The sequence below is a fragment of the Passer domesticus genome, chromosome 15 (assembly GCF_036417665.1).
Source record: "Passer domesticus isolate bPasDom1 chromosome 15, bPasDom1.hap1, whole genome shotgun sequence".
NCBI classification, from domain to species: Eukaryota; Metazoa; Chordata; class Aves; order Passeriformes; family Passeridae; genus Passer; species Passer domesticus.
The window spans coordinates 10,041,942-10,054,122 of NC_087488.1; the positions used below are offsets into that span (position 1 = coordinate 10,041,942).

At 38.0% G+C, this 12,181-nt stretch overlaps 1 protein-coding gene across 1 annotated transcript; it reads left to right on the forward strand.

The window, feature by feature from the left end:
• Nucleotides 1-46: 46 nt before the first annotated feature.
• PMS2 (PMS1 homolog 2, mismatch repair system component) lies at nt 47-12,056 on the forward strand. The gene is made up of 15 exons (XM_064390926.1): nt 47-185; nt 425-564; nt 1,150-1,236; nt 2,253-2,355; nt 3,165-3,348; nt 3,907-4,074; nt 5,338-5,435; nt 5,736-5,835; nt 6,091-6,175; nt 6,569-6,721; nt 7,743-8,637; nt 9,421-9,588; nt 10,066-10,166; nt 11,072-11,241; nt 11,626-12,056. The coding sequence occupies exons 1-15, from the start codon at nt 166-168 to the stop codon at nt 11,767-11,769; spliced, it is 2,616 nt and encodes an 871-aa protein (XP_064246996.1). The 5' UTR covers nt 47-165; the 3' UTR covers nt 11,770-12,056.
• The last annotated feature ends 125 nt before the right edge of the window (nt 12,057-12,181 follow it).

Here is a 12,181-nt window from a genome sequence, read left to right on the forward strand (position 1 = left end):
GCCGGCGTTGAGTGGCGGAGCGCGTCCCCACAGGGCGGTGGGCGGGGCTGCGCCGCGGGCCGGCAGCGCGGTCCGTGTGGGGCGGGCGCGCTCCGGCCGCTCCCGGCGCTGAGCGGAGCGGGAGCGTGAGGAGAGCGCGGCCCGCTCCGCCCCGCCGGGGCCCCGATGGAGGCGGCTGCGCCCTGGTGAGTGTGTGCACCGCCCCGGGCCCCCGCCTTCGCACCCCCTGCCCAGGCCGCTTTGCTCCCCTCACGGGAGCGGCGCTCCTCGCACGGGCCGTGCCCCCGCTGCCGGCGCGGTTCCGGCCTCCCCTGGTTCCCCTGGTTCTCTGGTTCCTGCCTCCCGTCCCGGCTGGCCTGGGGAGGCCCGAGCGGGGTTTGCTGCCCGCTCTCACCGCCGGCCTTCGCTGTCCCTGTGTCCGCAGCCCGCAGCCCGCCGGGGCCATCCGGCCCATCGAGCGCCGCTCTGTCCATCGCATCTGCTCGGGGCAGGTCGTGCTGAGCCTCGGCACTGCCGTCAAAGAGCTGCTGGAGAACAGCCTGGACGCCGGAGCTACCAACATCGGTAACCCTTCCTCGGGTTTAGTAACTTTCCATAGGCTTCTAAAGCACGTCTTTTTCCTCAAAACCAAGCGCATGTTAAAAAATACGGGCAAATACTTTCTGTTGGGTCCCAGCATCTTTGCAGTGATTTTACACCTCAGGTTACTAAAACATTCCCAGACTCCAGCTGCATTCCTAGCAGCATGTGAGATTGTGTTATTTAATTTCTAACGGCCCTTTTGGCCACTAAAACAGCGTGTGGTCTGTGCAGCAGCGGTGATCAGGCTGTGCCGGCCGGTGGCCTTGGGCTAGCACAGGGTAAGGGCAGGGGGCTTCCAGGATGGTGCCTGGGATAATTGGGAAAACTTCTGTTCAGACACAACTTCAGTGAAGTTGAATTACTTGGAACTACAGACTGGTTTGCATTAGATTGATCTAACTTTTGACAGCTGTCAAGGGTTAGGGGTTTGTTTTTTTTTTTTCCTGTTATTATTCAATTTTGGCATGGAAAGATGTTATCTGAAAAATTGACTTCAAGTGCAAAATTGATACCAAACACCGTGTATGAACATAAAGAATTAAAATACTTTATGACTCAATTTTGTAGATATAAAACTTAAAGATCATGGGGCAGAACTGATAGAAGTTTCAGATAATGGAGGTGGAGTGGAAGAAGAAAACTTTGAAGGCTTGAGTAAGTTGATTTTTTTTTTTGTAATTTAAATGTTGACTTTTACATGATGTGTGTGTTACCTGCAAGCTTGAGCAACACCAGACTGATCTTCTGTAGTGCTCTTGTGGTTATAGTTCTTGTAACTCAGAAATAGTCTTTGGTTACTTTGCTTATTTAAGTGGCACAAGCAATATAAATAATCACAGAGGAGAAAATGTTATAAAAGTCCATGTGGATTAGTTAATGTTTCATCATTGGTCGTTGTTGAAGGAGTTTGGCTGTGTGGAAGTGGCTGCTTTGGGAAGGTGAATTATAAACTCGAGTATTTGCTGAAGGGGAACTGACATTGCCCTGACTGTCAAATTTCCCATTTGCTAGTTTTGAATTGCACAAAATGGGAGCAGAAACAATACATTGTGTGATGAATCTAACTAGCCACTGCAGTAGAAATACTGGCATTTCTTTTTTGATAAAACAGCTAGGAATCTTTTCCCCACAGGTTATTCCTCAGTAACTTTGGTGTTCGCTGTACGTTTTTGATACTCAAAAACTCAGTGTGCTGCTGTTGCAGCACAGTGAAAGCTCAGGGGTCAGTTTGTTACCTGGTGACTGGTGCTGCACTGCTGGTGTGGGCTGAGTCCTCCTCAGCTGTTGTGCTGGCTGGGCTTGTGCTTGTCCCCTGTCCCCCATGCACAGCACAGGCTGCAGCTGGGTTCTGGCAGGGCAAAATCTGGGACAGGTCCAGCAGCAGCAGAGGCAGGTACTGTGTCCTGCTCTGAGGCATCTTGTGGAGCTTATTCCAATAATGCTGAATAAATCTGTGATGTAAGTGTGAAATAGCAGGTGCATCTGAGGATTTTTAAAAGATCTTGTTTATAGGAGAAAGCGAAACCAAGAAGTATTTTGTCTTTAATCATTATGTAAAATGCAGTGAATAATACAGAAGGTGTTTTGCTTCTTGATATGCATACAAAATCTACTTGCATAGACCAGTGTCACTTTGAAGTGAAATATATATTTGAAATATCTTTTTCCAGCTCTGAAACATTACACATCAAAGATACAAGATTTTTCTGATCTAATACACGTTGAAACATTTGGGTTTCGAGGTGAAGCTTTGAGTTCACTCTGTGCATTAAGGTAAATAATATTATTTGTTATTAATATAAGTATATTACTAATTAATAAGTAATTAATAACTAAGTAATATAATATAATACATAATATAAGTAATTACTAATCAGTAATATAAGTATATATTTATTTATACTATTTATTAGTAATTTTATTTATTAGTAGGAGGAAGTTACTATGTGCACAAAAACACTACACCCCTCAGTTTACCATTATTGACAAAGTGGGGCTTTGGAAACTTCCAGTTCCTTACTGTTAGGTCAGTTTTGAACAACAGGTTGCATGACATCCTGAGTCGTTTCCAACCAAAATTATTCTGTGTTTCTAAGCACCTAATTGGTCATTTTATGTACAGAATTTAGTGTTACTTAAGTATGCAGATCTTTACAGGCTGGGATTGTGTATTTGCATGAGTATTGATCCTCTGATGTAAAGCACTGCAATGTTTAAGTGCTGGTTGTTAGGTTGTAACTCATTAAGGCTGTACTTAAATTTCTTTCAGACCAGCTATACATTTTAAATCAGCCTTTGTACACAGTGCTGCTGGTATTTGTTAGAATGAGGAATGTAGTGTTCAGCAAAACTAGATTTTTACACTGAGTTTTAAAAGAGAGGGATGAAAGGGATACAAATAAGAATGTGTAGCTAGGGAAATGTTACACTGCTCTAAAGAGCAGGTTCTTAGCTGTTTATGGGGAAGAGTTGTTTTATAAAATTAATAGTATTGCTGTAGTTTCTACGCTGCTTGTCATGAGGAATAGATAAGATAATATGGTGCTCAGTGAATAATTCTGTTGCCTCTTTCCTCCCACTAGTGATGTTACCATTTTCACCTGTCATAAGTCAGCAAAGGTTGGGACTCGTTTGGTGTTTGATCACAATGGCAGAATTACTCAGAAGACTCCTTTCCCACGACAGCAGGGAACAACTGTGAGCATCCAGCAGCTGTTTTATACCTTACCAGTGCGGCACAAAGAGTTCCAAAGAAACATCAAAAAGGTAAGGTCAGAAATTCTCAATTCAAAGGACTATTGTCCCCCAGAATTGATTCACTGCTGAATGAAGCTCAGTTCTCTGTAGAATGTACTGATTACAGACTATTTCATGCCTGTCTTACATCTTAATCAAATAACAAAAGTCTTCTTGTATGCTTTTCTCTTCTACTTTGCAATACTTGGATTTAAAGATTCATTCTCAGATTTTCAGATGTTGAAAAGAATCCATATCATGATCACTTATCTGTATTTTAAAACCAGGGACTGCTGTGTTGTGGCTAAATGTTGTAAACATCCTGTTTATTTTTAAAGTACTATTTTTCATATATGGTACTTTAAAAAAATGTATATATATATACACTTTAAAATATATATATATACACATTTTATATATATATATATACACAATATATATATATATCTCTTTTAATTTAGTTTATAAAGATTTTAAGGCTAAAACTCCCCCCTTTGTTACCTGCAGATATTGAATGCTTTGTTTATACATTTGTGTTTTAAAAAGAGACATTTCATATGAATCTGAACTTCCTTTTTCCTTTAATAGGAATATGCAAAAATGGTCCAGCTGTTGCAGGCCTACTGTATTGTTTCCAAAGGGGTGAGGATTAACTGCACTAATCAAGTGGGCCAGGGGAAAAAAAGCTGTGTGATATCCACTGCTGGAAGCCCCAGTTTAAAGGAGAATATTGGAGCAGTATTTGGACAAAAACAGGTATTGCTTTTATTACTGAAAAGAGAGAGGATGTAGCTGTATAGAGGGATTTTTAATGTCTGGTAAGTGTGAGAGGTCGGAGTGTTGGTCTGCAGCACAGCCTAGAGGCCGAGAGACACCGCAGCCTCCACGGACTCTGAAAATCCTGGATCTGCTCAGGGATGTTTTAGAAATGATTTAGGAGATGGGTTATGGCTTAATATTGCTCTGAAACCAGTTTTAAGAGCTGTTGTTTCAGCAAATGGACTGTGTGTCACAAGAACAAGCAATTAAAAAAAATCCTTAAAATGGTGTGACGCGAAAGTTTTAACTGGAGAGCAGAAAACTGAGGTGTATCCACTTTTGCAAGCTCGTCCTATGAAACTGAGTTTTATTTGGATAACCTTTAAATGGGATTGCAGACAGCCCCTGTAAAGATGTAGACTGTGATGCTTCCTAAGGAATACCTATAAAAAATAATTGTTATCCTCTAGATGAGAGCAGAGATGAAAAAAAGCTCAAAAACATCCTACCTACAGCTGTATATTACAATCATCAGAAATATTGAGTGGTTGATAGCTGCTGGCTGTTGATAAACAATTTTTCCCTCCACAGTTCCCCTACAGAGATCTCTCATGCTGTGGCTGAAAGATGAGAGAGAAGATGTAACTTTGTCTTGCTATGTGGCACCAAGCATAGTTGAAAATTGAGTGTTATCTGAATAGAATGTTTAGCTTATAGCTTGTTCTTTATGTTGAATACTTACATTGATAGAAGCTGCTCTAATGGCAGAAAAATAATAGTGGCATGACTGGGAAAATGTTTGTGGTAAATGTAACTGTTTTTAGGGAGCTTGTGATTCAAATAACACATTTTTTAATAGTTTTATTGTAATTTCAAAAGAAACTTCTGTTACTCTTTTTGCCTTTTATTTTAGCATAAAACTTATTTAGGTCGTGTGTGTCAAACTGTCAATCATTTTATTGTTCTGCCTGTGTACATTTAATGTAAGGGTCTCTGAAATAACTAAAGCACATGTCGTGATATCAAAGGATGAGAACAGGCATTTCTTAGAGGCATTTTTCTGTTTCTCAGCAAACAGTGCTGTTATCTTCTAGCAGGATATTTTCAGGATATTCAGTTTGGATATTTTAAGTGTTTGTCTTGGTCAGCCAAAACCCACCATTTTTCCCAAATGAATTTTAAGGCTAATAAATTACAATCAAATAGAAGGGAAAAATCTATATAGGTTTGATGTTTAACTTCCTTCCCTTTTTTTTTCAGTTGCAGAGCCTTATTCCTTTTGTTCAGCTTCCTCCTAGTGAAGCTGTTTGTGAAGAATATGGACTCAACCCTGCTGACATGCCACAAAATCTTTATAGGTAATTAGGAAAGTGCAAACCACTGCTACCTGTGGCACTTTACCATAATCCAAAATTTAAAATAAAGTAAAAAAAAAAGAAAAAAGGTGTGATTTATAGTATTGAAAAAAAGCCAAGAACAGTATAGTAGATATTGGATGCAGTTTTATAGTAGCCTTTGTCACACTAGGAATTGGGAGAGGAAATGTGTATTTACATATTCACTGATGCTGTGTTTCCTTAAGCCCCCCATAAAATACATTCCCCTTGAGCATGCTTTTCTCATCACTTTCCCTTGCTGTCACATTATTGATCCCACAGCGTTACTGGCTTCATTTCCCGGTGTGATCACGGTGTTGGAAGGAGCACGACAGACAGACAGTTCTTCTTCATCAACCAGCGGCCCTGCGATCCAGCCAAGGTCAGGGCCTTGCCTCGCTCTCACAGCCCCACTAGCTCCATGTTCTCTGAAACCCTCAGCATTAGTACTCGTGTGTGTGTTTGTTTCTTGGTAGTAGAAGTTCCTCTGTGTCAAGTTTCTGTCTTAGTTGTGTCTATTTGAGTGAACAACATCTCTATAATAAAATATATGTTTTATTACTTTAATTAATATACACTGGTGCAAAATAGAAGATAATATTTTTGAAGTTTATTGTTTTTTCACCTTTTTTTGCAGGTTGTCAAGATTGTGAATGAAGTTTATCACTTACACAATAAACACCAGTATCCATTTGTTGTCCTTAACATTGGGGTAGATTCTGGTATGTTCTGAATAATTTTTAGTAACTTCAGTAAAGGCTATTACAATTTATTCTTCAATGATGTTTGTAATTAGAGAATATTGTCATTTTCATCTGTATGACTTCCTGCGCTCTGAGGACTTTTTTTAATGCTCAGTTGGTGAGGGAGAAATAGAATCTAGCTGTGGTTCCACTATTTTTCCCCTCCACCTTTTCTATACTCAAAAATAAATTCTTAAGTGATGAGGAAGAGATCATCTTAAATACAAGAAAACTTGTATCATGTGTTTGACTGCTGGGATTTTGAGACACTTAAATCTTATTAGCAGACAAAATGGCAAACAAACCAGAACTAATTCTGTGCAATAACATTGCATTTTATTTGTAAAGCAGTTTTTTGTTTTTTTTTTCCAGAGTGTGTTGACATCAATGTAACTCCTGACAAAAGGCAAATTTTACTTCAGGAGGAGAAGTTTTTATTGGCAATTCTAAAGACTTCTCTGATGAAGATGTTTGGTAGTGATGTTAACAAACTGAATGTCAATCAGAAACTTCTGGACATTGCAGGTAGGACACAAAATGTGGAAGTTTTGAGTATGATATATGGCAGAGAATTAAAAATGTGTTTTTAAAAACCTAAAGAAGAAATTAAAAAAAAAAATTCAACCAAAAATAAAGAAGGCCCCTAAGTTATTAAGTGATTGTTATGCAAATGGCACATGCCAGCACAGCAGGATTTGCAGTCAACTTTGTGAGCAAAAAATTCACACAGAATTAATTGAGAATGCTTGAAAAATATTTCTCCCAAGATACTAAAAGAGACCTATGGTTTTTTAATGAAAATGTCTTTGAGAAAGAATGGTTAAGGGGTCATAAATAATATATGAAAATTAATTATGAGTTTATTGGATTTTAAACTTTGATTCTTTTATGTTATCTACAGAAATTGATGATTCTCTTGTGACTGTGTAGTCTTTCAAGTTTGCTTTCCTGAGTCAAGATCATCTCATTCTCTTCCTTTCAGTCAACAGAGCCCTTTCTAATTTTACTTTTTGCTGACATACAGAATCAGTTGTAGCCTGATTCTCACTTTATTATTAAGGTTATTTTAAATTAACCTTCAGTAAAATCCTTGCTGGACTGGCAGTTGACGAGGCTGAAGTCCTGTAATGACCAGCAAATCCCATATACTCTAAGTGCCTGTTGTGCCAGCTCCTTAACACTTTGCCAATGAAATTTTATAGTGACCATTAAAGTGTAAGAGCAATTCACTTTTCATTGTCACTCTGTCATTAAACTCTTTTGATAATATAAATAAATGTGCTGATTGGACTGATTACTGTTCCAGTTTAAAAAGAGACTAGAAATTCATTCTTAGTAGTGTCATTAAATGTCTTCAAGATGTAACTGTTTCTGTGTTTGATATTAATGCATTTCAGCCCTATACTCATTGTCTGAAGCTTCAGGGCTCCTTTGAGCTGTTTACTATTTTTCTATGTCTTTTAATTCCTTTTCCTAAAGTATATAATTTAATTAATGTTTCCAGTAACTTTGAATCTTGAAATACTCTGTATTCTGATTTCATTAGGTAACTTGAAGAAGACACTTCCTGAAGAGGCAGAAAAGCCTCAGGCAGACATGATATCTGACTCTGAGACTGAAAATCCAGGTGGAGAAGGCAAAAGGATAATGACTCTTGCCAGATTAAGGGAGTCGTTCTCTCTCCATCAAACAACAGAAAGTAATTTTCAAAGCTCTAAAAAGGTAAAACAGCAGCACAGTTCCCCTGGACAAAGGTTACTCGATACCACTGGGAGTACTGTAAAGATTCAAAAAGCTGTCTTGACTAAGAAGGATGAAAGTTGTCATAAGTTGGACTCAAAGGTGTCAATTCCAAGGAGACACTTGAGAAAATTAGAAGATACTGCAGATTCTGGATTCTGTAGTGTTTCTGAGTCAGATGCTGGATGCAGTACACCAGAAGCTGGAAGCTGCATCAATAGTGAAAGTGCAGTTGATTCTGAGGAAGAATTCTGTAGCACAGAAGAACAGATGCAGAAGGAATGTCTGAAAACTGCTGGATGCAGCAAGGAGCCACTGGACTGTGATGTTCAGGTGTTGGGCACTGAGCCCAAGCTAGATCAAGTGAATGACTGGACTGATCAAAAGAAGTTTTCTCAAGAAGCCAATAGTTGTTCCCCAAAAGTAAAACGTTTTAAAAGCAGAAAGTTTAAAAGTGAAGCAGATGATTCCAAGGCAGGTCAATATCCTGAAGTGAAGGACAGTAATGTTGATGTACTGGTGGAAGTTAAAAAGAAAATTGTTCCTCTTGAATTCTCTATGAAGGTTTTGGCAGAAAAAGTAAAAAAGGTAATACAGCAACAACAGAAAAATACAGAAACTGAGAATTACAGAAGATTTAAAGCAAAAATTAGTCCTGGGGACAATAAAGTAGCAGAAGATGAATTAAGAAAAGAGATCAGGTATTTCTGCTTTCACTTGTTTAATATATTTTGCTCATCAATTAATAAAATTAGTTAAACAAAAATATAAGACCTGTCTTGAGGGTGGGCAAGAGGCTTACATGTACCTGCTTAGTTTGGGTCTATTTTTTATTTAATGTCAAAAAAATCTATTTGATGAGTTATTTTACTGACAGAGCAGCTATTTGAACTAAGTGCAAACAGAATGTGGAAAAAGGCACTAAGAAGGCCACAAACATCATAGATTTGGCTTAGATCAGCCTTGTAAACTGCAGTTCAGTCAGAAAAACAGCAAATTCATGACAGACTGAAAAGACTGCATAGCTCATGTTCCTCCCTTGTGTGAATGAAATTTGGTGAGACATACCTGGAAAAATAAGTTACATTCAGGTGGTGAGGGGACAGTCAGTGTCTGTGATTTGTTAATATTTGGATTTACAAAATGTGTTGGGAAAGTCTTCTAATTGTGAAAAGAAGGCAAATATGGCAGCTGCCTTCAAAACCACAATGGCATCTTCAGTGTTACCTTGGCTACTGCCATATTGCCTGCTTCTAATTTTGTTATCACAAATAGGAGAAACCTGTCTTAATGATGGATTTTATTCTGCTAGAAACGCCTCATAGGTCATTGGCAGATTTTCAACATTTATATCCTCCTTAAATTAGATTTTTTTTTTTTTTAATATGAAATGTGTTCTGCAGGGGAGAAACAGAAGTTTTTAAGTTTTACATGATAACTGATAAGGGTGTAATTTGTAATCCCTTTATATTTTTTTCATACAGTAAAGAAATGTTTGCAAAAATGGAAATCATTGGCCAGTTCAATTTAGGGTTTATAATAGCAAAGTTGAATTCTGATCTTTTCATAATTGACCAACATGCTACTGATGAGAAATACAACTTTGAGATGTTGCAACAACACACTGTTCTCCAAGGTCAGAAGCTGATAGTGTAAGTATTTTCAGTGTTTTAACAATAACATCTTCTAACATTGAATTCAATGTTTCAGAAGGATATCTGTGATTTATTTTTGTAGCATTTCCCACATTCAGAACACTTGAGACTGAAGTGGTTTTTGTATTCTGTGTTTCAAAGAGTCCATCCTTACATGAAACATAAATTCCATGGATGCAGTTGTAGCTGTGCAGCAAGGCAGTGGTCAGATTTCCCAGTGGGCTTTCACAGCATCCCAGTTTGGTGGGATACTGGAGGCTGTTCCTGCAGCAAGGAATGCTGCCCAGCTGACTTCATCTGCTCAGCAACACTTGGAAGCAACTGTTCAGTAGTCAGATTTTTTTTTGCACACAGCAGAGTAAAAAGTTTTACTACAGAGCTCTGTATTAAGTATTTCTAGGTTGTTTGTAAAATCTGTCTTTAATGCTCTGCGCTGTGTATCTATGCAGCACCATCTCTTTCTCTCTTTTTCAGGCCTCAAAATCTCAATTTAACAGCAGTAAATGAAACTGTATTGATTGAAAACCTGGAAATATTCAGGAAAAATGGCTTTGATTTTGTCATAAATGAAGATGGTGAGTTTGGACCGGAATTGCTGGAAGTAAAATAATTCAAAGGATTAATCTTATTTATTATGCAAATATTCCCTTGGCTGTGATCAGAAGTTTTGAAATAAGATGCTTTATTGTATATGGAGTGTTTGTTTTTTACAACTTGCAATACTGTGGTCTCTCTTCATGATTTAACAGAACATTGTAAATTATTTTTCTTGCCAGGTTTTTACAGAAGTTTTTGAATCCTGGAGTTACTCTTTGGTTACATGACTGGATGTGCATTTTCTGGATATGTTACATTAAAATACTTTTGTTTTATTAGTACACCTGTAGGGATAAAGTGATAAATCTTTTAAAATTTAATTTAAAATAAATAGATAGCATTAGTAACTGATCTTCTTTGGTTTTCCTTATGGCTTTAGTACTGACTTGCTCTGTTTTGAGCAAATTCTGTAACCTGCAAGTTCCTTATTGTTTCCCTTATACAGTGAGGGTAATGAAAATGCATTTTGCTATTTGGGAAGACACTACACATTTTTTCCATAATCCTCATTCCAGAATATCCCAAGGTTTCTTTGGTCTAAAATGCCATTAATTATCAGTCTCTTACCATTGTAAATCCTGAGTGATTTTGTAGTCACATAAAAAAAGTTTCATAAACCATTGGTTCTTTGGAATTGAAGGGTTTGTTAGAAAGTAGATCTTGCTGCTTTTAAGTTTGCAAACAACTTTTTTGGTTGATGTTAAAAGGCCATAGTTACCACTTTGGTTAGTTAATTACATCCATCAAAAGATTAAATTTAAGCATTAGTATATACACACATCACATCATAATAACATTTTAAAGTAGTTTCTCAGATTTTCTCTCAAGAAAAAAGTAATTTCTTGTACTTCTCTGTTTCTTTATTGTCATTGCAAACTTCCAGCTCCTGTAACTCAAAGAGTTAAATTGGTATCATTGCCAACAAGCAAAAACTGGACTTTTGGCCCCCAAGACATAGATGAGCTGATTTTCATGTTGAGTGACTGCCCTGGAGTGATGTGCAGGCCCTCCAGGGTCAGACAGATGTTTGCTTCTCGAGCTTGCAGGAAGTCTGTAAGTACTGCACTTGATGTTGTGTTCCAATAAATAAATACCACATTTCCTGATGTTGTACAGGTGGCTGCATCTGCGTGGGTATTGCGGGGCAAGTTTGTTTTCTGCTGAGTGTCAACAGCTCATATCCTTCCTTCTGTTCCCCATGTTTTTATCTAGTGCACCTTGGGAAATATTTCTGCTAGGTTTTTATTCTGTTCCAGACTAACGGGCTCATGAGCCCAGTGTTAGCTGTGTTGTGTATTCTGATTGTCTGATAGGGGTTTTTTACCTTTAATGCCTTGTACAGAATTCATTTACTATGGTAGCTGAAGTGCTGCTCTGATCTGTGTCAGCTGGCAAATGGAAAAAGGAAATAATTCTTTTTTTTTCCTTTGCTTGCAGGTGATGATTGGAACTGCACTGAATGTGCAGGAAATGAGAAAACTCATCACCCATATGGGTGAGATTGAGCATCCCTGGAACTGCCCCCATGGAAGGCCTACTATGAGACACATAGTCAGTTTGGACTTGATTTCACCACAATAAGTCAGTGTCTGTTTATTAACATTTGAAATTTTAATTCTTGGCAATATTTTGAGCTTTTATCATGACTCTCTTATTCTGAGTACAAAAAAATTTTAGGCAATCTTCAAGTTGGAAGCAAGAGCACGTGGAGGCATTCAGCAGGGTTTCCTTGTTATGTCTGTGCAGTCATCAATACCAACATCCTGGAATTCATGTAAATAACTTCTCTCTTATTGCAATTTACTGTGTGTTGTACTTCTTTGAGCAGCAATCAAAACTTTTATAAAATAAATACATTTATATATAAAGATGGGGAGTATCTGAACTTCATTTATAGCAAATACAATGATTCTGAAAATAAAGTGGAATGTGAATTCATGTCCCTGGCAATGCCATAAAACAAGTATTAGTTTTCAATGTTTATACATCACAT

What these genes read in the sequence shown, in the direction of transcription:
- PMS2 (XM_064390926.1), top strand. Translation starts at nt 166, where the DNA reads ATGGAGGCGGCTGCGCCCTG. An exon ending in CAAGGTCAGAAGCTGATAGT is followed by an intron (nt 9,589 to 10,065) that starts GTAAGTATTTTC and finishes TCTCTTTTTCAG; the next exon opens with GCCTCAAAATCTCAATTTAA. An exon ending in CTCGAGCTTGCAGGAAGTCT is followed by an intron (nt 11,242 to 11,625) that starts GTAAGTACTGCA and finishes CTTTGCTTGCAG; the next exon opens with GTGATGATTGGAACTGCACT.